Genomic DNA, 26,487 nt, shown 5'->3' on the forward strand with positions numbered 1-26,487 from the left:
ATCTATCAGTAATCTGAAAGCAATCCTGCCCCTTGTCAGTGCAAATTAATATCAGCTGGTTCAGTCTCAACTGATGGCCAATAAAAAGGGATCTAATTACACCAGAAACCTCTCATGATGGGTAAAAGCAAAGAGCTCTCTGATCTTCGCAATGTTGTTGTTGCCATACTGATGGCATTGGTTTACAGAAAGATTTCTAAACTTCTGAATATTCCAGTGAGCACTATTGAAGCCATAACCTGGAAGTGGATGGCACATAATTTCACCATAAACCGGCCACAACCAGGCTCTCTTCACAAAATTTCTGACAAGAGTGAAAAGAATTATCAGAAGAGTTGTCCAAGGGCCACTTGTGAAGAGCTTCAGAAAGACCTAGAATTGGCAGGTAAAATTGTTTAAAAGAAAAGTAAGATAAGTAATGCACTCAACCGCCATGGCCTGCATGCACGCTCACCACGCTAGACACCATTTCTGTAGAAAAAGCATGTTGAAGCTTGTTTAAATTTTACAGCACAGCATTTACACAAGTCTGTGAAATACTGGGAGAATAAAGTTGGTCAGATGAGACCAAAATTAAATTCTTCGGATGCCATAATACACACCATGTTTGGAGGTCAAATGGCACATCACCCCAACAACACCCCCATACCAACAGTGAAGTTTGGAGGTGGGAACATCATGGCGTGGGGCTGTTTTTTCCACATATAGTACTGGCAAACTTCATATCGTTGAAGGATGAATGGAAAATATACCAAAATATTCATGATAAAAATCTGCCATCTACCAGGATGATGATGAAACAAGGGTGGACATTACAAAAGGACAATGATCCCAAACACAAAGCCAAGGAATCTCTCAATTGTTTTTGAAAGAAAGAAAGAAAGAAAGAGAAAGCAAGAAAGAGAAAATAAAGCTGCTAGAAAAGCCCAGTCAATCACCTGACTTAAATCCAATAGAAAATCTGTGGAAAGAACTAAAGATCGTTATTCATATAAGAGGCCCACAGAACCTTCAAGATTTGAAGACTGTGTGGAAGATTGGGCCAAAATCACACCTGAGCAATGCATGCGACTAGTTTCTCCATACATGAGGCATTTTGAAGCTGTCCTTGCCAACAAAGGATTTTATACGAAGTATTAAATACATTTCATTTCTGAACTTGTTTTGGTTTCTTCATATGTCTGGACTGCTAGGAACTCGGATAGTTTAGCGTTATGGACATCATTTACCGGAGTTGCTGTTATGTGCCAGTATGGCTTCCACATGTATTTGCAAATGTATGCAACTGAAACAGATTAGCTAGTGTGTGTGTGTATGTTATGGTTAGCTTAAACATGTGCCAGAGACCCCCTTTGTGTACTGTGTGTTTTATTTTTATTTATTATTTTTTTTTGGTATAGTGCCTTGCTCATGTGCTCCTTTTCCCTTTTTGCTAGTTTCAGACAAACAATGGATCCCATTGTTTGTTGTTCTAGATCTCCCGAAATAAAATCAAAAAATCGAAAGCGTTCCCTATTCTATGCAAATGTACACATTTTTCTTGGATTTGGGTCCTGAAAAACCGTTAAATGCTTAGAAAAGTAGACCCCATGGGGTTGATGTACTAAATGCAAATATACTGTGCAATTGCTCCAGAGCTTAGTAAGTGAGGTAAAACTTCACTTCACAAAGAATACTCAATCAAATGTATAGAAAATAAGACAGCATTTTTGTTTGTGGATGATTGGATGATAGAAACCAGCAGAACTTCCCCTCCGATCTAGAGCAAATGCACTTAAAGTGCATTTTGCAGTGCATAATATATTTGTCCTTAGTAAATCATCCTCCATGTGGCTGTCTTGTTTTGCTCTTTTAAACACTGACCAGAACTGGAGGTTATATAAACACCTAGCACGTGCTTCTTCGCCCCACACGGCAGTAATAAGCCTCGCGTTGTGGGTTGTGGAGTGCAGCATGCCTTTACCTTGACTTTTATCTTGTTGTAGAGATGTGTTGGTACCACCTTCTTCCTTTTTTTTTTTTTTTTTTTTTTTTTCTTTTCCACCCCAAAGTGATTAATTTTGAAGCTGCCTTTTTGAAGATTGTGATTGTAAAGTAAATTACATTTTTGTGTTTGGATTTTAAATGCAGCTTTTCCATGATCACTGCCCTGTGAATTGTTTTTTTTTTCTTTTTCTTTCCAGCGTTGCTGTTTGGTGGAAAAGTGAAAGTAAATCCAGCACATCCCAAGCACATCGGTAGCATAAACCCAACATGCAATGTGGTTGACGTTGTCCGAGGTACAACTTGCTTGCCATAAAAATTAATACAAATTCTTTGTGTCTGTCCTATCGTAACAGTAACGTGACATAAAGTGTTTTTATTTCTCAGCTGTTGACCCTTAAAAAGAAGTATAAACCCTGCCTAATAATATTGTATGTATGTAGCCTTATTTATATGATAAAACACATCTTCCATTGGAAGCTTTGTTCTGTCTTGCAGAATTTGTTTGTATCAGTACTCAGTGGAAGGTTACACTGACTATATTCAAATACAGATTCCTGAGGTTAAGTCACTGTTAAAGTGGGGTGCCCCCCTAAAAAAAAAAATTAAAAGTCAGCAGCTACAAATACTGCAGCTGCTGACTTTTAATAATCGGACACTTGCCTGTCCCAGGGTCCAGCGATGCGGAGGAACGAAGCCCCCCCTCGTTCCCCGCTCTGCTAGCGGCGCCGTCATTCTTACTGTGGGCACCCGGCTGTGGCTTCACAGCCGGGCACCCACTGTGCATGCTCGAGCGGCGCAGGGCACCGTTATACGCCACACAGTCATCTGGGACACGTGACAGGTTCCAGATGACTGTGCGGCACGAGGGGAAGTGATGCCACCAGCCCGGGCAATGAAGAAGGCAGAATATGAGGGACCCCCTAGCAACAGGCATTTAGAGGTGAGTAAACAAAATGTAAAATTTGCGCTTGGTGATAAATTAGTTGATATAGAAATTTTTTTTTTTTTTTAAGAAAAACAGCGGCTGAACACAAAAAAACAGATACTAGGTCTAAGTATCAGAAATGTGAAAAACAGTGCAGCGCTTACTATGAATAAATGTCTGAATACAATAAAGGAAAAGAAATTTCAGAACTGGTGATTCCAAAATTAAACATCAATAGTAAAAACTATATATATATGTATATTGTGCAATAAACAAAAAAATTTAAAATTAATTACTTGTTAAACCAAAAAAGATGTTACTCAAAATTGGTGTAAAAAGCAAAAAAATTTGTTTGAACCACAACTTGTTGCTGAAAAACTCAAAAGTGAAAAGATGTGAGACACAAAAATATGATTATGTGAAACGAATCAAAAAATCAAAAAAAACAAATCAAAACAAGTCCCATGCCTTGGATAAGTGAAGTGATTTACAAGGCCCCATACACGTGAAGATAAATGTTCATTAAGTGAAACATAAAAACATTAAAATTGATCACAGGTGTCTCTGGTACAGGTGCTTGACCACGTAAATTCTTTCACTACAGCAACTTAAGTGAGTAATAAAGGCTTACCAGAGCAACCATTAGTGTGCGCGGATACGAACTCCCAAACGATTAGGATCGGACAAGATCGCTCCTCCGACACTCCTCATACAAACGGATGATTCGAATCGCCTTTGGGGGCGGGAAGGTAAAACCTAACCCACGCCTTCGGATATTCCTTGAACGTCGTCCCTTCCGGTCAGTTCGGAAATTTCAAATTGGCGTGTCACCGAATGGATGAAAAAAGGGAAAAAACGCCCAATCGTGTGATAAAGTCTAAAACACGTGGATTTTATTTTTCAACCAGATAAGCGTTGGAAGCTACAAATGACTCGATCGAGTCGCATAAAATTGATCGTAGAAAAGAAATGCTAGCAAAAGTATATAAATAAAAACAAGCGAATAAAATAGCACGAGGTGTAGACGTATCTACCCGACGATCGTTTCGTCACAAATTGACGTCATCAGGGGTCATGATGACGTCAATTTGTGACGAAGCGATCGTCGGGTAGATACGTCTACACCTCGTGCTATTTTATTCGCTTGTTTTTATTTATATACTTTTGCTAGCATTTCTTTTCTACGATCAATTTTATGCGACTCGATCGAGTCATTTGTAGCTTCCAACGCTTATCTGGTTGAAAAATAAAATCCACGTGTTTTAGACTTTATCACACGATTGGGCGTTTTTTCCCTTTTTTCATCCATTCGGTGACACGCCAATTTGAAATTTCCGAACTGACCGGAAGGGACGACGTTCAAGGAATATCCGAAGGCGTGGGTTAGGTTTTACCTTCCCGCCCCCAAAGGCGATTCGAATCATCCGTTTGTATGAGGAGTGTCGGAGGAGCGATCTTGTCCGATCCTAATCGTTTGGGAGTTCGTATCCGCGCACACTAATGGTTGCTCTGGTAAGCCTTTATTACTCACTTAAGTTGCTGTAGTGAAAGAATTTACGTGGTCAAGCACCTGTACCAGAGACACCTGTGATCAATTTTAATGTTTTTATGTTTCACTTAATGAACATTTATCTTCACGTGTATGGGGCCTTGTAAATCACTTCACTTATCCAAGGCATGGGACTTGTTTTGATTTGTTTTTTTTGATTTTTTGATTCGTTTCACATAATCATATTTTTGTGTCTCACATCTTTTCACTTTTGAGTTTTTCAGCAACAAGTTGTGGTTCAAACAAATTTTTTTGCTTTTTACACCAATTTTGAGTAACATCTTTTTTGGTTTAACAAGTAATTAATTTTAAATTTTTTTGTTTATTGCACAATATACATATATATAGTTTTTACTATTGATGTTTAATTTTGGAATCACCAGTTCTGAAATTTCTTTTGCTTTATTGTATTCAGACATATGTTACATTTATTCATAGTAAGCGCTGCACTGTTTTTCACATTTAGAGGGGAGTACATTTTTTTTTTTTTTTTTCCCCTTATTTATTTATTTATTTATTTTTTAAGAATTTTAAACTATTTTTTATTTTTTGGTGGCAACACCACTTTAATGTACTGGTCTGTTACTCGGGGCTGACATATCACTTCAATGCATCTGTCATGTGAGTTTGTATTGTATATCAGGCAATATACAATACAAACCTATTGATGAGCTTTAATTTTACTTTTAAAATACTTGTTGTTTTTTTTTTTTTTTTTTTACTCTGCCTGATGTCTGTGTCCCATATGTACTCATGCTGGTTGGTCCCTTCTTATGCACATGACATAATGCACATAACATCTCGGGAGCATTCAACCACCGGACAGCCAATAAAAAGGGCCAATGTCTGGAGACATTTGCCGGTTAAAATAAAAAAAAAACGGCCAACATTCTGCCCATGTGTATTTTGGTCTATCCGACAGAAGCCAGCAATTTGGCCAGCTTCTGTCGGACAAGCATGCTGGAAAACCAACATCCGACCGACTCCCAATCAGCGACATCAGCCAATGGCGGAGAGTGCTGATCGGAGTGCTCTGGTGGCGTCCCCCCATCAGTACACAACAGCTCGGCAAGGGAGATCGCTGAACTAACCTCACATGGTTAGTACAGCAGCTCCGACCAGAGCTGACAGTTTTTTTTTCTCTAAAAAACAAAAAACGAATAGTGTGTACCCGGCTTTAGGCAGCAACCTTAAGGATTTGTAAAAATATGGTTAGCAGGAGAGTCTCTATTGCTACTTTATGGTTGTAGTAAATGCCTAGGCGCTCGCCCACAAAGGAAATTATAAATCCAAAACTGGGTTGAAGGCACTCGTGGGTTTTGCAAAGGAGGAAGATCAAAACAAGCAGTGCTTTTATTGTCAGCATTTCAATTAAGTTAGTCCATCTTTCTCAAGATAATATGATGTATGTATAATAATTTTTTTTTTTTTTTTTAATGGATGGCTGCAAAGTGTTTACCAATGGTGTAGCCAACTGTATGCCCCATTATGGTAAGGGCCAGGGCTGGAGACACGTTTTTTTTTTGTGATCTAGCAAAACTTTTTCTAAACTACATTTCAGTGGTCCCTGTATGGTAACTTTTTAAAGAGAGATTACTAGTGTGTTCATTGAAATAGCAACCAGGGAACCTAGTTCTGTGCTGAGATGGGATTGTTACAGTGCCATGACTGCCCTCCTACACAGTAGCTTTATACCACAGCTGCAAGGCTTCATGGGAGGACACTTTTTATAAACAATTTGAATTTTGTGGTCAACTTTTACTTGCTAGCAACTTAGAAAAGTTGCTAGCAGTTGTTTTAACAACACTGTATTTTTTTAAGTAAACTATGATTTCATCTGTAACTAGTACTAACTACGTTATGCACTATTTTCCAACTGCTGGGGTCATTTTAGGTTGCATTACTGGAAGGACTCCAGTATACACTGACAGTCCTTGAGATTTTCCAGGCAAAAGTCAGCGTGAGACATAGAACTGGTTACAACAACATAACAAGCTGTTAAGTGTTCCCTGACTCTTTCCCTTGTCTGAACTTGAAATGTTATGGGGTGATTTTTGCAGCTCATTTTAAAACAAGTGAAGATCAAAATTTACAGCAGAGAGACTATAGGGTTGCATAGGAAGTCGAATCACTGGGCATAGGTGAAACATCACTAATTATATACTAAGTGTAAATCTTCAATAAGGCTTAACTCCAGGTTAATATCTAAATACACAGACTAATGCCCTGTACACGCGCAGACTTTCTGATGGAAATTCCGATTGTATGTGGGCTCCATCTGGCTTTTTCCGGCGGAATTTCCGATACACAAAGTTTGAGATCTGGATCTAAAATTTTCCGATGACAAAATCTGATTGTGTATACAACTTTCCAGCAATGCTCAGCAACATTTGCAGATCCTCTCCCCATCTCTACCGTGACTGAACAGTGAAACCAGAAGCAGCACACTGATGAGCTCATATTTCTCTCACTTTACTGCTTCTATCAACATGTTCCTTGCACAGCTGATTGGCTTCTTGTGCTGTTTCTTCCTCCCCCAGTCAGAGCTCTACTGTACACAACACTGTGAAAGGCTGCTTGCAAGAAAAATTCTGGTACTTGCACGCCTTAAACAAATTTCAGGATGTATTATTGAATACAGAGCTGCATTGATGTGTCTATCTGCCTTCAGCTTCAACTAAAACCGTGTGCTATTGCTAATATTTTTGCAGAAATCATCAGGTGTGTGTGTGTGTGTGTGTGTTTTTTTGTTTAAATGGCATCACTGCTTTTGGTGCTAGAACAAGTATGCTGATTACTGTAGGGGTGCATCGAATGGAAATTTTGGTACCGAAAATGCAGGGTGCACTTTGCCGAAAGTGAAAATGACAGTTTTAAAAAAAATATTTATATAATTGTATTCGACTTTTTAATTACTATCATCAATTTAAATAATGAATTTATTGTTGGCCATTATTGGTCCCTTTAGTGCAAGAAAAGTTCAAGAAAAATGCAGTCTGCAGTCTCTAACCATCTCTTGTATCATGTCTGCAATCTCTTACTTAAACACACTGCTAATAGTAGTAGCAAAATTTCCATTTGGTGCTCCTCTAGCAGACATAATACAGGAGATGGTCAGAGACTGCAGAAAGATCAATGCATCCTTGCCAGTGCCTATGGGATGGAGCCTTGCCAGTGCCTGGATCAGAGCGGCGATTTTCCCACTGTGTCACAGAGCTGGATTTGAATTGCCTGGGCCGCAGTAACAATGTCCCGCCTCCTGTGACACAATGTCCCGGTATTGGATCCCGGTATTGGATCAGTGTGCCGTCTATTGCAGGAGGTGGGACATTGTTACTGCAGCCCGGGCAAAACAGTTCTATGACACGGAGATCGCTGAGGGAGAGGAGGACTCTGAGCCACACGGATGACACTCCCGCAATGGGCAGCACCCAAGGGGCGGACCACACCCCCTTTTCAGCTCCATTATCGGCACCTTTTCTCTTTTGGCCCGATGTGGAAAACTGTTTTCGGACAATGTGTTTTGGCGGCCGAAATTTTGGTGCACCACTACTGATTCGTTTATTGTGACTTCACTAGCTACATGATGATTCTGGTTAGGGACTCAGAACGTTAAAGGTTTTGTATGACAGCTAACTTTTTCTAAAAGGGTCAGCAGACGTAGCCTCTGTATTTTTATAGAATGAGCAGTTTGGTAAATTGCTTTGACAGGATAGACCTTTCACCTGATAACCCCTTGTACCCTTTGATGAGTGTTGTACATTTTAAGATTGATCCATCCATAGATGTAACTTTTGACTGTCATGCTTTTCTTATAGACGGGTATGAAAATGCAAAACATCTATGTGACTTGTATTATGTAAGCTCTCCAGAACTGGAACTTGCAGAATTTAATGGTAAGATCTATAGTTATCAGACATTCTTACACTGTGTGGCAGTATTCAGATAGGTGTATTCATGTTTATTCTTATTTATTCCTATTATGTACTTATTCTTTTTCCAGCTAAGAATCCAGGACAGCCAATACAGGTGGTATATGTGCCTTCCCATCTATACCACATGGTATTTGAACTCTTCAAGGTATGTTTTTTTTCTTTTTAATGGCAGACTCTAAATCGCTTCTAAACCCAAGAACAATGTAATATATTGCAGCCTACAGTCCTTGGATGCAGTGGCTGCTATTCGCAAGTATCTGTCATTCTAGTAATTACTATGGCTAGAATGACTGCTGCTTGCAATAGTGGTGGCAACTCAGTCTGTACAAAGTATTGAAAAGCTGACAGGAGCTTTTTCTGTTCGCATTTAGCCGCACCCCTAGTGGTTTTCTGTTGGGGACTGATGTCTGAGCCTGAATGCAGGCAGATGGCTCCAGGCTTGGACACCTGTCCTGAACTGCCAGTAACATACTTTCTGTCCTTGACTGCGCTTGATCAAGAAGGCACAGTGTATGTGTGTGTGTGTGTGTGTGTGTATGTATATATATATATATATATATATATATATATATATATATATATATATATATATATATATACACATACACATACACAGTACCTTGCGAAAGTATTCAGCCCCCTTGAACTTTTCAACCTTTTGCCACATTTCAGGCTTCAAACAAAGATATAACATTTTTATTTTTTGTGAAGAATCACCAACAAGTGGGACACAATTGTGAAGTGGAACGAAATCTGTTGGATTTTTGAAACTTTTTTAACTAATAAAAAAATGAAAAGTGGGGCGTGCAAAATTATTCGGCCCCCTTGCGTTAATACTTTTTAGAGCCACCTTTTTCTGTGATTACAGCTGCAAGTCGCTTGGGGTATGTCTCTATCAGTTTTGCACATCGAGAGACTGAAATTCTTGCCCATTCTTCCTTGCAAAACAGCTCGAGCTCAGTGAGGTTGGATGGAGAGCGTTTGTGAACAGCAGTTTTCAGCTCTTTCCACAGATTCTCGATTGGATTCAGGTCTGGACTTTGACTTGGCCATTCTACCACCTGGATACGTTTATTTGTGAACCATTCCTTTGTAGATTTTGCTGTATGTTTGGGATCATTGTCTTGTTGGAAGATAAATCTCCATCCCAGTTTCAGGTCTTTTGCAGACTCCAACAGGTTTTCATCCAGAATGGTCCTGTATTTGGCTGCATCCATCTTCCCCTCAATTTTAACCATCTTCCCTGTCCCTGCTGAAGAAAAGCAGGCCCAAACCATGATGCTGCCACCACCATGTTTGACAGTGGGGATGGTGTGTTGAGGGTGATGAGCTGTGTTGCTTTTACGCCAAACATATCGTTTTGCATTGTGGGCAAAAAGTTTGATTTTGGTTTCATCTGACCAGAGCACCTTCTTCCACATGTTTGGTGTGTCTCCCAGGTGGCTTGTGGCAAACTTTAGACGAGACTTTTTATGGATATCTTTGAGAAATGGCTTTCTTCTTGCCACTCTTCCATAAAGGCCAGATTTGTGCAGTGTACGACTGATTGTTGTCCTATGGACAGACTCTCCCACCTCAGCTGTAGTTCTCTGCAGTTCATCCAGAGTGATCATGGGCCTCTTGGCTGCATCTCTGATCAGTCTTCTCCTTGTCTGAGCTGAAAGTTTAGAGGGACGGCCAGGTCTTGGTAGATTTGCAGTGGCCTGATACTAATGATCGCTTGCACAGTGCTCCTTGGGATGTTTAAAGCTTGGGAATTCTTTTTGTATCCAAATCCGGCTTTAAACTTCTCCACAACAGTATAACGGACCTGCCTGGTGTGTTCCTTGGTCTTCATGATGCTATCTGCGCTTTCAACAGAACCCTGAGACTATCACAGAGCAGGTGCATTTATACAGAGACTTGATTACACACAGGTGGATTCTATTTATCACCATCAGTCATTTAGGACAACATTGGATCATTCAGAGATCCTCACTGAACTTCTGGAGTGAGTTTGCTGCACTGAAAGTAAAGGGGCCGAATAATTTTGCACGCACCACTTTTCAGTTTTTTATTTGCTAAAAAAGTTTAAAATATCCAATAGATTTCGTTCCACTTCACAATTGTGTCCCACTTGTTGGTGATTCTTCACAAAAAATTAAAATTTTTTATCTTTATGTTTTGAAGCCTGAAATGTGGCAAAAGGTTGAAAAGTTCAAGGGGGCCGAATACTCTTGCAAGGCACTGTATATATTATATCAAAATATAATTGCGCAACCAAAGTGAGAAACAAATGTGAAATGCAGCCGCCAGCATCAACATCGATTGAATTGCATAAACAGGAAAAACAAAAAAATGCAGCGCTGCTGAAACATAACCTCCATCTAGTGACTGTGGGGGAAATGGTTCAATCACAAAATAAATATAATATCAATTATGTGCACTATGCAACATCATAAAGTGAATCAACACATCAAAGTCTCTGTATAAACAGCTCCGAAGGCTACTTCAAATAGCATAAAGTCTATGTGAACATGCTCAATGTGAATATCCTCTGTGATAAAACGGCAATTAATAGGTGCGGTTCATCTTCAAAGAGGGTATGCAACTTTAAGTGATGAATCTCAAATAGCAATGTGTATTAAATACTCTTACCCTCAACTGTGGACCCACACACACATACGGTGGTGAATCTAGCAGGCACGTGAGACAATCCTCTCGGGTAGATCCTCAAACCGATCGTCCAGGTAAGATGGTAGGGCTTCAAATCTCATGTGAAGAGGAGGACATCATGACTTCTCTTATATTGGATATCCCGCTTCCAGAATACCGTATCAGTGCCAAAACGGTTAATCGCCCCCAAATAATGTATGGGAAAAAGACAAGAAAAAAGACCTCTATACAGAGCAGGTCACTCTCACACAAAAACCGGTCTTGTGCATAAATCAGTACATCACCGAATCAAAAAAGCGTGGTAATCCAGCCAGCAGGCTTGTACCCGACATGCTTCGTATAATACTTCTACATGCCCCAGTAGAAGTATTATTATATGAAACATGTCGGGGTCCACAGTTGGGGGTAAGAGTATTTAATACACGTTGCTATTTAAGATTCATCACTTGAAGTTGCATACCCTCTTTGAAGATGAACCACACCTATTTGCTGTTTTATCACAGGATATTCACATTGAGCACGTTCACAGAGACTTTATGCTATTTGAAGTAGGCTTCGGAGCTGTTTATACAGAGACTTTGATGTGTTGCTCTATATATATATATATAATATATATATATAAATATATTGCCCCAACATGACTGTGTGTGCTTGGAAAAGGAAAGTATACAGATCTTTTCTTTTACAGGGTAGATAGAATAATTCTTTGGGGTGGAGTAGATTTCGCCTTAGTTAAACATTTTTTACTGGAATTGCACTTTAAATTTCATGTTGGGGCAATATATATAATTAGTTTGTAGACGTTATAGCTTTTACACAAACCAATCAATATACACTTATTGTGATTTATTATCTTTTTTTTTTTTTTTTTTTTAACGCCAATATAGATATTCCAAGCACTAGCTTATTTTGGGAGGTTTGGGTGCTGGGGGGGTGGGTCAGTAGAAAAATGATGGGACAAATTTTTCAAAGCTGTTCCATAATCTTTTCTTTAGCGGTTGGTTGGCCAGCAGAGCCCAGTGGTTATAGGCAGTCGCCAGAGTGTACCTATAGAAAGCAGTTGAAATGTGAGAGAGTGTTCTCTGATTGGACGCGATGAAGACTGACATCACCACTCCACCTCATCCAATCAGAGAATGCTTTATATTCCTTGAAATTTTTTTACGTGTCCCTGAAAGATGCCTGTGCTAAGCAGGTAACCTCATGTGTTCACAGTACAGTAGGGCAGCTTCTTGGCGTGGTACCCAGAAACTAGTGCAGATCTCTGTAGTAGCAGTGCCTAATAGAAGGATTTCCAGTTTCCACAGGGATCTCACAGGTTAGGCACATGCATATTTAGATTGACTGACTGAGGCTGGACCAATGTAACCATGTCAAATTCACCATACCTAAACTTCTGCTTTAACTTCTTTACACTCTTTTCCTGTAGAACGCGATGCGTGCAACTATGGAATTCCATGCAGACAAAGGTGTCTATCCTGCAGTAAAAGTGCGAGTGTCCCTGGGGAGTGAAGACTTGACTATTAAGGTATTTACATTTTATGTAATAAATATAATTATTTGGCAAATTTGATACTTAACCACTTACAGACCGGACCATTTTGCTGGTCAAAGACCAGACCACTTTTTGCGATTCGGCACTACGTCGCTTTAACTGACAATTGCGCGGTCATGCGACGTGGCTCCCAAACAAAATTGACGTCCTTTTTTTCCTACAAATAGAGCTTTCTTTTGGTGGTATTTGATCACCCCTGCGGTTTTTATTTTTTGCGCTATAAACAAAAATAGAGTGACAATTTTGAAAAAAACGCATTATTTTTTACTTTTTGTTATAATAAATATCCCCCAAAAATATATAAAAAAAACACTTTTTTTCCCTCAGTTTAGGCCGATACGTATTCTTCTACATATTTTTGGTAAAAAAAATCGCAATAAGCGATTATTGATTGGTTTGCGCAAAAGTTATAGCATTTACAAAATAGGGATAGTTTTATAGCATTTTTATTAATAATTTTTTTTTTTTTTTTTTACTAGTAATGGTGGTGATCAGCGATTTTTATTGTGACTGCGACATTGTGGGGGACCCATCGGACATTTTTGACACATTTTTGGGACCATTGTCATCTATACAGTAATCACTGCTATATAAATGCAGTGATTCCTGTGTAAATGACACTGGCAGTTAAGGGGTTAACCAGTGGGTGGCAGTGTAGGGGTTAAGTGTTCCTAGGGGTGTGTTACTAACTGTGGGGGGGTTGGGCTTTCATTTAGTGAACACTGATCTCTGCTCCAATCACATGGAGCAGAGATCAGCGTCATTAGTTGCTAGGCAGAATGGAGAAATGCTGTTTACATGGCATTTCCTCCATTCAGCCGTCCCGTGAGACGATCGCGGGTATGCCCGCAGTGATCGAGTCCGCGGGTCCCACGACCGGACTCACGGGGGTCCCGACCAGCGTGGGAGCGCGCCGCCGCCGGCGCGCTCCCGATGGCAGGGCGGCATTGAAGATTGGACGTACCTGTACGCCAATATGCCTGCCCGTGCCATTCCGTCGACGTACATCGGCGTGCGCTGGTCAGGAACCGGTTAAGATTGAATTGGCTGCTTATGATATCATGTTTTCGTTATGTACATGAATTCAAAAATATTTAATGCACAGGAAAAACTATAACACTATTCACTATTGGCCAGGCTAATTATTAAATATCTGCAGGAATCTAGATTTATATTTTAAAACGTTTAAAGGCTTTCGTGTAACTTTTTCAGAATGTATAGTGTATAAAAGGTTTGGTCACTGTTTTTTAATATTCTAAAATAGAGATATTAAAGTGGATAAGTCATCATTCACATGTCCCATTTAGGGCCCCTTGTGATCTTTTGAGGTTGTGTTACAGTTTGATTGGGCTTTTTTATGTACATGCGTGTAGGGATGCTAACTTTAAGTGATAGTAAAAGCTCATGCTTTAACCTGTTCCCACCGAGCATACGTAGATGTGTGTACTCGGCTTTCGGGGGTTATACCGGGATGATGGCAGCAGCTGCAGGCATCATCCTGGTACCGTTGTATAGAGCTGGCGATCAGCTATCCAGGGATAACAACTAATGCAGCTAAAAGCCACTCGGTTGTTATCCCGGAGGAGCGGGATGGGACGTTCCCCTCTCGCCGCTGTTCCCGGTGGCACAGGAGACCCGATCGAACATGGTGGCTAGGGACAGACTGGAATGAAGCCAGGAAAGGCTTTGTTCCAGCCTCCTGATTATAAACACGGAAGCGACGTCACCTTCCTGTTTCCTCGGCTGCCAATGATGCCGATTTTTAAAAAATATACAGTATTCAGAATCACTGAAAATGGTGATCTGAATACTTTGACAGAGAATCAGTGTTGTGAATAAATCCACTGGTAGAGCTTCTGTTAAAAAAAAAAAAAAAACTGGTAGAGGAAGCAAGTGGCTGCAGAGCCGCATAAGCCGATGCTTCCTGTATAGCGCCAACTCCTATCACAGGTAGAGTGATACCAAATGCGCTCTGCCTAGGACAACAGCCGGCGATACCTGAATGGAAAACTGTTATTAACCCTTTCATGACTAAGCCTATTTTTTGGCATTTGGTGTTTACAAGTTAAAATCCACATTTTTTGCTAGAAAATTACTTGGAACCCCCAAACATTATATATATATTTTTAGCAGAGACTCTAGACAATAAAACGGCAATTGTTGCAATATTTTATGTCACACGGTATTTGCGCAGCGGTGTTTTAAACGCAATTTTTTGGGAAAAGGGACACTTTCATGAATTAAAAAATAAATAAACAGTAAAATTAGCCCAATTCTTTTGCATAATGTGAAAGATAATGTTACGCCGAGTAAATAGATACCAAACATGTCACACTTTAAAATCGCACGCACTCGTGGATTGACGACAAAGTACGGTACCTAAAAAAATCTCAATAGGCAACGTTTTAAATTTTTTTATGGTTACCAGGTTAGCGTTACAGGGGAGGTCTAGTGCTAGAATTTTTGCTCTCGCTCTGACGATCGCGGCGATACCTCACATGTGTGATTTGAACACCGTTTACATATGCGGGCGCGACTTCCGTATGCGTTTTCTTTGCTTCGCTAGCTCACGGGGACGGCGGGCGCTTTATTTATTTTAAAATGACTAATTGTTTAAAAAAAAAAAAATTAATAATTTGATCACTTTTATTGCTGTCACAAGGAATGTAAACATCCCTTGTGACAGTAATAGGTGGTGACAGGTACTCTTTATGGAGAGATGGGGGGTCTAAAAGACCCCCCATCCCTCCTTTACACTTCAATGTATTCAGATCGCCGAAAACGGCGATTTTGAATACCGTATATTTTTTTTAACCGGCGCCATTGGCAGCCGAGTAAACGGGAAGTGACGTCATGATGTTGCTTACGTGTTTACTATTAGGATACTGGAACGAAGCCGATTACGGCTTCGTTCCAGTTCCTCCCCAGCAGCCGGAGGCATCGGATGTGGAATCGGTGCTCCCGATCGAGCGGGAGCACCGGTAACAGCGGCAGGGAGGCGGCGGGAGGGGGAGACGTCCCCTCCCGCTCCTCCGGCATAACAGCCGAGCGGCTTTTAGCCGCTTCGGTTGTTATGGCTGGATAGCCAATCGCCCGCTGGAAAAAACGGTACCGGGATGATGCCTGCAGGTGCGGGCATCATCCCGGTATAACCCCCGGAAGCCAAGTACGCAGATCTGCGTACGCTCGGCGGGAAGGGGTTAAAGGCAAGTTTATTACTTAAATCACAGTGTATATATGGGCATATCTGTTCTGCGGTGGTTACTGGGCTGCTTTCAAACTGATCCACAGGTCACCTGCATTGAGCCATAGACTTTTGTTATTACCTGCAAGTTTAGTGCGCTTTCAGAAAGTGCACCACACCTGCATGATACAATAGAAGTCTATGGCAAAGTACAGCTAACCCGCAGGAAAGCCACATGTGCACTTGTCTGTACCCTCTGTGTGGGTAAACCACAGCACATCAGTGTGAAAACAGCCTTCTGCCCCATTGACACTATCGGTCTGACCCTCCGTTCACCTCTATCGAGCTGCAGATGTAAACGTACTTGTGGCCGTTTACACCCCACCTACCTCCAATCCGATTTGTTGCCTTCTATCTGGGCAAATGGGATCCAAGGGCCCGTAGAGTGGGTTGTATCTGCATCCACTCTGCATATGCACAGTGGACATGGAACTGTCATCCTGCTCCACTCATTGTGGGTTATATTATTTTATACTAACAATGGTTTACTGTCACTTGTAGTTCTATTGAGTGAGAGTGTTTGGCACAACACAGGGGACGCTATTTATTGATTTCATTAATTTTTTTGCTGTTGCTGGTCTGTGCGAGAGTCAGATTCACCATATATTTCACACATTGATTTATTTTTCATATATTTTATGAGTGGTATAACGGGGATATTTTTTATTAACACTACGTTTTTTCACTTCCTGTTTCTTGTCTGGTGATTAGCCTAGGCTTATGACATCATGCACAGCTCTCTCTCACTCTTGTGAGTTTGCCAGGGAGGGGAAAGAGTCATAAGAGGGCCAATAAGAGCTGCAGAGCTGGAGGTGTGCCTCTGTGTAAATCCAGGAAGTGAACAGGCAGCAGCTTTAGTCGCCCTCAGTTAAAATGGATGCAGCCAGACTTGGTGGGAGTTTTCTGCAGCATATTTGGCAAGGACAGAATCACAGTGCATATATAAAATAATATGCAAAGAGGTTGTAGGTAAGCTGCAGAATAGCAAAAAGGGACTTTATTACAAATTATGTGAGCAGACAGCAGTTCCTCTTTAAGGAAAGGCTTCTTTCCCTTTTTCATCAGAGCCCATTCCACCAGGGCTGTTTGGTGTCTCCTGGGCTTTTCATCATCCAGCATCTGTATCACAGATCTGCAAGGCCTCCACCTGGTCCTCTGTTCACAAGTGTTACATCAGTTCCTTGTCTCTGCAGACTCATGCAGTGAAGTGTATGCACTTGTCTGAGACAATTTTTAAATTCATCACAAACATTATAAAATCTTCTTCTTTTTTGTTGTTGCTGGGACATGAAGTCTTCAGCACACTCAGCTAAGTGAGAGCACTCAAACTTACTGACCAACAAATGTGTACAAAATCAATGTAATGTAATATGATAACCACTGGGTGGCATCATGAATAAATGCCAATGGGACCCCAGCCCTGGCACAAATGTAGTGAAAGCATGGATGGTTCCCAAATAAAGATGTCTACAAAGAGAAATTCATGAAATCCAACTAAAAATTGAGAATCTCAGAAGCTAGGCACATATGCACCAATGAGTCCAGGGAAATGTAAATAAAGATGATGAAAATGCTGATTTGTCTTTGTTGAATAAAAGAATGACGTGCCACTTGAATCCGAAAAAAGTCATCCCACTCTAACTCCAACCATATCTCAGAAAGCTAGTGCTGAATTTATTGCATTTGAGCCACCTGTGGCCTCCAGGTAGGCAAAAGGCAAGCTGAATGGAGAGGTATGGGCGAAAAGATGCTACTGATGCAACTGTGTTCCACAGCTAGGAAGAAGAGCCAGATCTCTCCAGACGTGGCAGACCAGAAAGGAAGTCAACGGAGAGGACGTCGCTGGAAATAACATTCCACTGCTGGGAACAGCACATAGTTTGGGATGCTGGCGGATGGCAAAAATATCGGAGAGGTGCAGTGGTGATGTCACGCTCTCCACCTTGTCCAATCAGAGAACACTTTTGCATTCATTCAGAAACCGCAAAGCATTCTCTGAATGGTGCTAGTTCTGATCGACTGACCTCCTGTGTTCACAATGCAGCAGGCTAGCCATTTAGCACAAGACTAGGACGGAAGTAGGAATCACTGGAGTAGTGGTGTCCAGTTGAACGAGTTCCATCTTACAGGGGCATCGGGCAGGTATGGTATATACATTGTTACGTTGGTCCAAGCTGGACATATACGTTTGTAGAGATGGTGGATAGTTTGGCTGATTTATTTTTGTGAGACACTTCTGTTTGAAGCTGACATTCTAGGATGACTGGTCAGCACAGTAGTTTTAGAGCAGTAAAGTTCAACCTTATCCTGCTTGGGTAGTACGAAGGGCAATTTTTTTTTCTACTTCTTTCAATTACTGTCAAGGCATTTTAAAACTGAAGTCTAGCAAATAATTTATTTTGCACAAACTGCATCAGTCTAATAATGTACCTCAAGTAAGGCTCTGCTGGCTGTTGGTTTGTGTAATATTGCTCCTCTCAGTGATTCTGGATACTTTCCAGAGGAGTTCCTGTGAAGGATTGTCCCGCTCGCCCTCCAATTCCTGTTTCCTTGGCCATTTACAAAACTCCTAGTTTCCCTGAATGCAAGCCTTTCTGTGAATGGAGCTTCCATCAGTTGTCACACTGGAAGTTTAGTTTGTATGTAGGTATTCATAGATGTGGAAAGATTGCTGACGTCTCATTTTGAAAAGGTATTTGCCTAGTACTTTGCCAACAAACCTGAACATGCAGATAACACCTTGACTTGCCTCACCCGCAAACTTGTTTATGTGTGTGTTTTTTTTTTTTGTCTTTCGATCTCTTTATTTCCCCCTCTATTTTTATTGTGTAAATCCTTTTTCTGGCTATGGAAGACAAATGAAAATGTATTGGTAAAGTTATACATATAACCGATGTTCATTCTTTTTGCTGTGTTGCAGCTCAGTGATCGCGGTGGTGGAGTGCCACTACGGAAGATTGATAGATTGTTCAACTACATGTATTCTACTGCACCACCTCCCAGAATGGAGACTTCACGTGCCACTCCACTGGTGGGTCTTTGCCTTATTAACATTTTATTGTCTGACATGATCGAATTAAAAATCAGAGAGTTTATATCAATTTGCCACTTGCCTAATTTAGAATTGGAAAGCACCCAGTATGCAATTAACTATCTGACAACCTCACATTACAGATGCCCATCTTCTCCAATCCAACTTGATTACTTATTTACAGTGCAGAGTTGATCAAGTGTTTTTTTTTCTTATGTACCATATTTATCGGCGTATAACACACACGTTTTTTCCCCTGAAAATCGTGGGTGCGTGTTATACGCTGATCCCCCGCCGATTTGTGAGCTTTTTGGCCGCTCTTGCCCATTCTCGGCGGCTTTTGGCTTTCCGCCGAAAATAGCTGAAAACAGCCGAGAGCTACTGAGCACCGCCGAGATATACAGGACATCCGCTCTGTATCTCGGTGGCGCCATTTTTATACAGCAAGCCTGCAACAACACTGACAATGCTGCAATGCAAGGCTGCAAATGACACTGATAAGGCTGCATTGATGGGCATTTAAATGAAAGGTGTTTTTTTTTTTCCTTAAAATTCCCTCCTAAACTTGCGGTGCGTGTTATATGCCGATAAATACGGTATTTTTCTTCTGAGCTTCTCCTACCATTTTCTGGGATATAACATGTCAGGGAAACCTGCATAAATTATTTTTTAATGTAATCAGCTATCCCTAGAGCATGTCATCCACTGCACTGTATGTAGCTCTTCCCCCCCCCCCCCCCCCGACTGCGGCATGCAGTAGTTTAGGAGAGCAATGTCCAACACACACCCACACACACCGCTTAGATGTCCAAAATATATCTTAGTGGGTTTCTTTGAATAAGATAAATTAATATTTATCAATCAGAAGATTGCTTGAAAAGATCCTTGTAGAATGCATTCAAAGGTAGGGGTGGGTGGGTGTGTGTGTGTGTGTGTGTGTGTGTGTGTGTGTGTGTGTGTGTGTGTGTGTGTTTTTTGGTTTGTTATGCCCCTTCTTGGGGGAACAAAAAAAGAGGTGTCCTTCTGTAGGATCCAATAGTGTGCAGCCTTTTTATCCTGCTTTGCAGCTTGATCAAAACATTTTAATACTGGGTTATATGGTAGGGAGAAAGCCAGTCAGAATGTTCCATTATGGCATTGTATTGATACTCCTTGTCAGTTAAAACTAAAGGGAAAATAAAAAAAACCAGAAAAACACTTGCCCAAACCTCTGCTCCTGCAGGCTCTTCTGCCCTCTAAGATCAGTCCCCTTTTTTTTCTTTTCTTTTTTTTTCCCCTTTGTGGCCCAGTGTTTGCAGGTTCTCTGACATCCTCAAGATCAATGCAAGGTTTATAGCCACCTGACCTGGGAACAGAGGACTAGGTAAGTAAAATGTATCCTGTTTCCTAAACCAGAACACGTTTATATAGGTTAGAACAGGCTTTTCTTATTATGACATATGTTAATAAATTAGACCCCCTGTGTTTTTAAACATAGCTGTTTGTTTTTTTTGTTTCTTTTCGGGTGGTTTTTGTGAAGTGCTATATTCAATGTGTTTTCTTTTTAAATAGGCTGGTTTTGGCTTCGGTTTACCTATATCAAAGCTCTATGCCCGGTACTTCCAAGGAGACCTTAAGCTGTATTCTTTAGAGGGGTATGGAACAGATGCTGTAATATATATTAAGGTATGGCAACTTTTCCTCTTTTCTGAACCACATCACTCAAGGCTCCCACATAAAGAAACACTTTTGTCTTTTCCTGCATTTCCAGTACTTTCCTTGGTGTGGAGGGCTTTCCTGAGAAGCATGTTGCGATTGTGGTGTCTTTATTGTTAATGACACCCAAAGTGTGGTTAGCAGACATGCGTTTCGCTGTGCGCAAAACAAAGAAAATAAAAAGTGCATTGGACAGTTGGTTGTCACTATGCTATTTGTGAATTGGGCCTAACAACCGGGAAAAGAAAAACAGGAAAAGATTATTTTAGTAAACTTACTTGATTTGGCTATAAATGTTAAGTTCAACACCAGACAGATGCGTGTTGTTGTTTTTTTCGCTCCTTCCGTTGCTTCTCCGGGCTCTTCTGTGCCATCGGGGACCCAGAGAAAGAATCCGCTGCCGTCGGATGAAGAGCATAGAGATCTCCAGTGACCAGACGGCACGATGTTATGACATCACCTTCGGGCCTTGGATGTCAACAAAGCGGCGATCTCAGCTGAAAAGCATCAGATCTGTCGTTTTTTTTTTTTTCTGTTTTTTTTTTTTTTTTTGCTCTGATGCTTTCCAGCCTGGAGGAGAAATGTTGGAGTCTTATAGACTCCATAAAGAGAACCTGTCGCACACTATTTCTATTACAAGGGATGTTTACATTCCTTGTAATAGGAATAAAAGTGATCAAAAAAAAAAGTAAAAGTGTAAAGATAAAAAAATTACAATACAATAAAAATATATATATTTTTTAAAGCGCACCGTCTGCTCGTGCACAGAAGCAAACTCACACGTAAGTCCCGCCCACATATGTAAATGCTGGTCAAACCACACATGTGAGGTATCCCCGCGTGTGTTAGAGCGAGAGCAACAATTCTAGTACTAGACCTCCTCTGTAACACTAAACATCTAACCTGTGAAAGAATTTAAAGCGTCACATATGGAGATAAAGTACTGAAGTTTGGCACCATTCCACGAGTGAGCACAATTTTAAAGCATGACATGTTGGGTATCTATTTACTCGGCGTAACATCTTTCACAATATATGAAAAAATTGGGATAACTTTACTGTTTTGTGTTATTTCTTTTTTTTTAATTCATAAAAAAGTTGCAATGATTGCCATTTTATTCCTTAGGATGTCTGCTAAAAAAATATATATATAATGTTTTGGGGGTTCTGAGTAATTTTTTAGCAAAAAATGTATGATTTTTTACATGTAGGAGAGGAGTGCCAGAATAGGCCCTATATGGAAGTGGTTAAACTGCATTTGGTGTTTCAGTTAGAAAGGTTTACCCTCACATTCTTTCCCAATGACCTTCCACATTCTTTCCCAGTTGTTAAAAAAAAATTTGGAAGTGTGGGATTATCTTTATAATTCAGGTTTTGAATGCCCTCTGTCTTTCTTGTCCTGGTCTCAAAGGACAGGAAGTGGGGGGGGGGGGGGGGCTGGTGCTAAGGCAGGCCCGTAAGTATACAATCCATTAAAAAAAAAAATTTCTCTATTGCCAACTGAGAGACCCAAGAACTCAAAAACAGTTGAGTTATACTTCTGCCTACAGGAGGTTGGGAAACATGGCAAACAGAAAAGTTGTAAGCCAGCCCCGGTATAATCACATTCTCTACCCAGTAATCCTCCTCCCTCTCTCCTCCCTCTCTCGGGAGGTTGGACGCCCTTTTCTTCAGTTCTTTTGAAACAGGTCTAACAATTTTTTTGGTAGCCCTTCCTGACTTTGTGGAAATTTTTTGTTCTGTGACAGGATTCGAGATCCCTATACTGCTGCTTTAGCTGGTCTCTATGTAGCAGCTATCCCCACTTGACTGGATGCTCGGAGCTAGCCTTGGGTGTGACCTTTAGGGCCGGTTCACACAGGGGGCGACACGAGGCGACACGACTTGCCGTGCCGCGATCTGACAAGTCGCCCCCGTTCTGTACAATGGAACCGTTCTAAGAGGAGCGACTCGAGTCGCTCCGTCTTAGAAAAAAGGTTCCTGTACTACTTTTGGGCGACCTCGGGGCGACTTGCATTGACTTCTATACAGAAGTCATTTGCAAGTCGCCGCTGAGGTCTAAACAAAATGAGGCATTTTTCTCATTGACTCCCAATAAATTGGTTTTAGTAAGAGTTCACTGAGACCTGAAAATGTATTTTGGGGGGGTTTTCTGTGATAAAAATGTTGAGAAAGGCTGCCCTAGACTGTAAGCAGAGTGAGCACAATGATATTCTGCTGCAGATACTCCTTGTTTGGGGATAAAGTATGTCTGGATGCCTGATCTTCTGGCATTAGGTCCATCTTCTTTGGTGAGTATGCAAACTCCTGGAGAGGCTTCTCCATATCCCTTCCTCTATTCTACCCTTCTCTCATAAATGTTCTTAGTGGTTTGGCTAAGGCTCCTTCTTTTTCCATGACTGTGGATGCTTTACACTGGAGCAGGTCAGATGATTTTTAGAACCATGTTCTGTTTCAAGTAAGGCAGGTCATGCAGAGTTTCTCTGTCAGACCCCAGAGACCCCTTCAGGTGTTTTTTTTTTTTTTTTTTTTGAGGATGGGTCTGGCTCATCTTTCTACTCTTCTGGTAGTTACGTGTACCAGCCTGGGGTTGTAGTAAGCCTTCACCTCTGCCTATCCTTGTATGGGTACTTCCCTTGCACCCTACCTCCTTTGGTCATTCAGACTGAGTTCAGGGTTGGTACCCTGTTGTTGCCAGTCCCAGGGTTCCTGTTCTGACCAGAACAGCTAGGATTCTCCTGTAGTGGTAGTTCAGTCCGGTGGAGGAATCTGGAAAAGTCTTTTTCCCTAGTGGCCTGGAAGGTACTAATGATGTGCACAAGTCTTATTAGGTGAGGAGGAATCCTGGAGTCTCTATTAGTACTGGGGACATACGGTAGTCATCGGAGGAAGCTAGGCTACCAATTGGTGTTTTGGATCTCAGAATTCTCTTCAGCACTGGATTTCCCTACCTAGACTGCTTTCTTACTCCTTGGGGAGAGCCTTTCTCCAGAGAGTTAATAACGGTGTCACCTGAATGTTCTCTGAGCCCATGAGACCTCAACCTGGTTTTGTCAGTTCTCCAAAGACGCTATTTAAACCTGTCGGGGACATTCCTCTCCCTTCTTGCAGCCATGACTTTGGTTTGGAAAGTTTATGGGTTAGGGGCCTTATCCTGTAAGGAACTGTTTTTTGTGCTTGTGAGACCCAGAGCCACCTCCTTACCAAGGTGATTTCTGCTTTCCACCTTTAACCAGTACATTATGTTGCCATCTTTTTATCCTGCACTTTAACATCCTAAGGAGCTAGTCCTCTACTGTTTTGAATGTGGTCGATTGTGAGAGGCTGCCTCTCAGTTACAGCCTATATTCATCAGCCTGTTGTATGTAATGTTTTATTACCTGAGGGTTCTTGGAAAGGACAGTCTGCCTCTCGTTCCACTATTACTAGGTGGATTTGTTAACTCCTCACTAAATTAAATGACCTGAAAGGTAGATACAACCCTGCTTCCTGTTAAAGCGGTTCTTCACCCTAAAGGGGAAGTTCCGCTAATCTGATCCCTCCCCTCCTCCGGTGCCACAATCGGCACCTTTCAGGGGGGAGGGGGGTGCAGTTACCTGGATAATCCCGGTATCTGCACCCACTTCCGGGCAGACCGCCGCAGACCCCCCCAGACACCCCCCCCCCCCCGTTGTGTTCTGGGAAACACACAGTTCCCAGGACACAGCAGGAACCAGAAGAGACACGCAGCGCGACTCGCGCATGCGCAGTAGGGAACCGGGCAGTGAAGCCGCAACGCTTCACTTCCCGATTCCCTGACAGAGGATGGCGGCGGGGGCAGCAGCGAGACGAGCGATCGCTCGTCATCTGCCGCCGACATCGCTGGACTCTGGGACAGGTAAGTGTGATTTTATTAAGTCAGCAGCTGCTGGCTTTTAATATTTTTTTTTTTAGGTGCAGAACCGCTTTAAGGCCCACTCTACTGGAATGCTTCATGAGCCTTTCAGCAGCAGGCCTTGGTTTCTCAGGTTTGCAAGGCTGCTACCTGGTAATTTGCTGAAATATTTGTTTAGTTTTATGAGGTGAATGGTCTAAGAATACCATTCCTGTGTTTGATATACTTTTAACAAAAGGAGTATACAGGCAAGTCAAAAATCCTGCTGTTTTTTTTTTTGGTCATAGGGGACTTGGGTTAGTTTTTTTCTGGCACTTTGTACTGCTTACTCACAAAACCTGTGGCATGCTGGGTAGCAGTATAATCCAAAAGTTTGATTTCCTGTGTCCCTCAATGGACTTGAAGAAAAAGATTTTACAATAAGTGCATACATTTTAGTATATTGGTTGTGCCACAGTAATCTGTGAAATTACAGAGGCCTTTTTCCAAGTACAAGTAATCAAATCGAGGTATTGATGTGATTTCTATGGGAAACAGACAGCTTACATATAACTTCAGGTATTGATTGCTTTTATTGGACGGATTTAATAAAATCATATGTTCTATTTTTGACACCACAGTACTGTTTTTTTTTTTTTTCTCTTTGATTGAAAATAGAGGTATTGATGTAATTTCTATGTGAAACAAAGACCGTTTTCTAGGTATGCATTTTGCTGTATATTCAGATATGTATTCACCAGCAGGTTAATACTTATAAATACATCTTTCCTCTCGTTTTAGGCTTTGTCCACGGAATCCATAGAGCGTCTTCCTGTTTATAACAAGTCGGCATGGAAACATTATAAGACCAACCATGAAGCAGATGACTGGTGTGTGCCGAGCAGTGAGCCAAAAGATATGACGACATTCCGTAGCAACTGATGGTCATCCTACGTTATCAGCACATTGCGTTTATACGACTTTGTTACTCATCGGGTGCATTTGTTTGGTTTTCACTCTTTATAATCTGCTGGCTATGAATTCTGCACTTTGTAATCCTGATTTAATTTAAACTGTAGCCAGTTTCCTCCACACACATGGAATCTAGGGGCATTGTAAATCCTGGTTTCCCACATACCTGTCAGAAGTCAAGAAATCCTCAGGCACCCTGGCCTCCGGATGCGTTCCGAGCCACTGACCTATTTTGGTCTAGACCAACACTGAGGCCTAGCCAATGGGATTGTAACGCGTTCTTCAAGTACCCTTGGGGTACATATGACAGGATCAAGGGATGCACCTACTTCTTAAAGGTGAACTTGAACTAAATGATACATATAAAGTTAAACACCTGTACATCAATTGTCTTACCTTGCCAAAAGATTTGTTAAGTAAATACATCAAGAATCTAGTGATTCTCCTACCCCTCCTGTGCTTTAGGGCTGCATATGTTTTTCTGTAGACCCTTCCTTACCCTGCCTCCTACCCCTTCTTTGGACTATTTGTGATGATCACCTTCAGTAAAGCCATGTAAATATTTCCCACTCCCACTTGTGAACTTGCAGAGCAAGTTCTCTCTCAGTAAACACGATTTAAACTTTCAGCTGGTGTGTTGCAGCCTGTATAAAGAAAGACGTCAGGTAATTTTACCCTAGTTGAACTGGGGAAAAAAAAGAATTTCATGATTTTAAATATAGAATTTCCCTTTAATTTTATCATTTTAATATGTTAGCAGATAATTCTATTTAAAACAGATCTGAGTGTGTATTTAAGTTATTTAAAACCTGGATTGTATGGTAACCATTTTTTATATAAATGGGTTGTATTGCTAATAAACTGACATTTGGTAAGGGGAAGGTCCAGATAAAGTCATGGGAACTAGGACACAATGGGTTTTTATTAAAGGGGTACATAGCTCAGTAAAGTTGAGTATTGCTGGTCTAAGCTGAAATTCAGGAAATCAGCTGGGAGAATCTGTGAGATCAGAGTACTTTGCATACATGCCCTGCAATCCAATGGGATTGTAACGCGTTCTTCAAGTACCCTTGGGGTACATATGACAG

The 26,487-nt window shown here is 41.2% G+C and overlaps 1 protein-coding gene across 1 annotated transcript in view; it reads left to right on the forward strand.

The window, feature by feature from the left end:
- The window catches only part of PDK1 (pyruvate dehydrogenase kinase 1), a 45,483-nt gene extending 19,456 nt beyond the window's left edge, over nt 1-26,027 (forward strand). The window contains exons 5-11 of the mRNA XM_077448008.1: nt 2,184-2,279; nt 8,279-8,356; nt 8,464-8,540; nt 12,480-12,578; nt 18,770-18,880; nt 20,432-20,545; nt 25,229-26,027. Of these exons, the coding sequence (XP_077304134.1) occupies nt 2,184-2,279; nt 8,279-8,356; nt 8,464-8,540; nt 12,480-12,578; nt 18,770-18,880; nt 20,432-20,545; nt 25,229-25,369 (716 nt within the window). The 3' untranslated portion in view covers nt 25,370-26,027. The remainder of the gene's footprint in view (nt 1-2,183; nt 2,280-8,278; nt 8,357-8,463; nt 8,541-12,479; nt 12,579-18,769; nt 18,881-20,431; nt 20,546-25,228) is intronic.
- Nucleotides 26,028-26,487: the final 460 nt, after the last annotated feature.

The sequence above is a fragment of the Lithobates pipiens genome, unplaced genomic scaffold (assembly GCF_037356315.1).
Source record: "Lithobates pipiens isolate NorthernLeopardFrog02 unplaced genomic scaffold, aLitPip1_a1.2 Scaffold_22, whole genome shotgun sequence".
Taxonomy (NCBI): domain Eukaryota; kingdom Metazoa; phylum Chordata; class Amphibia; order Anura; family Ranidae; genus Lithobates; species Lithobates pipiens.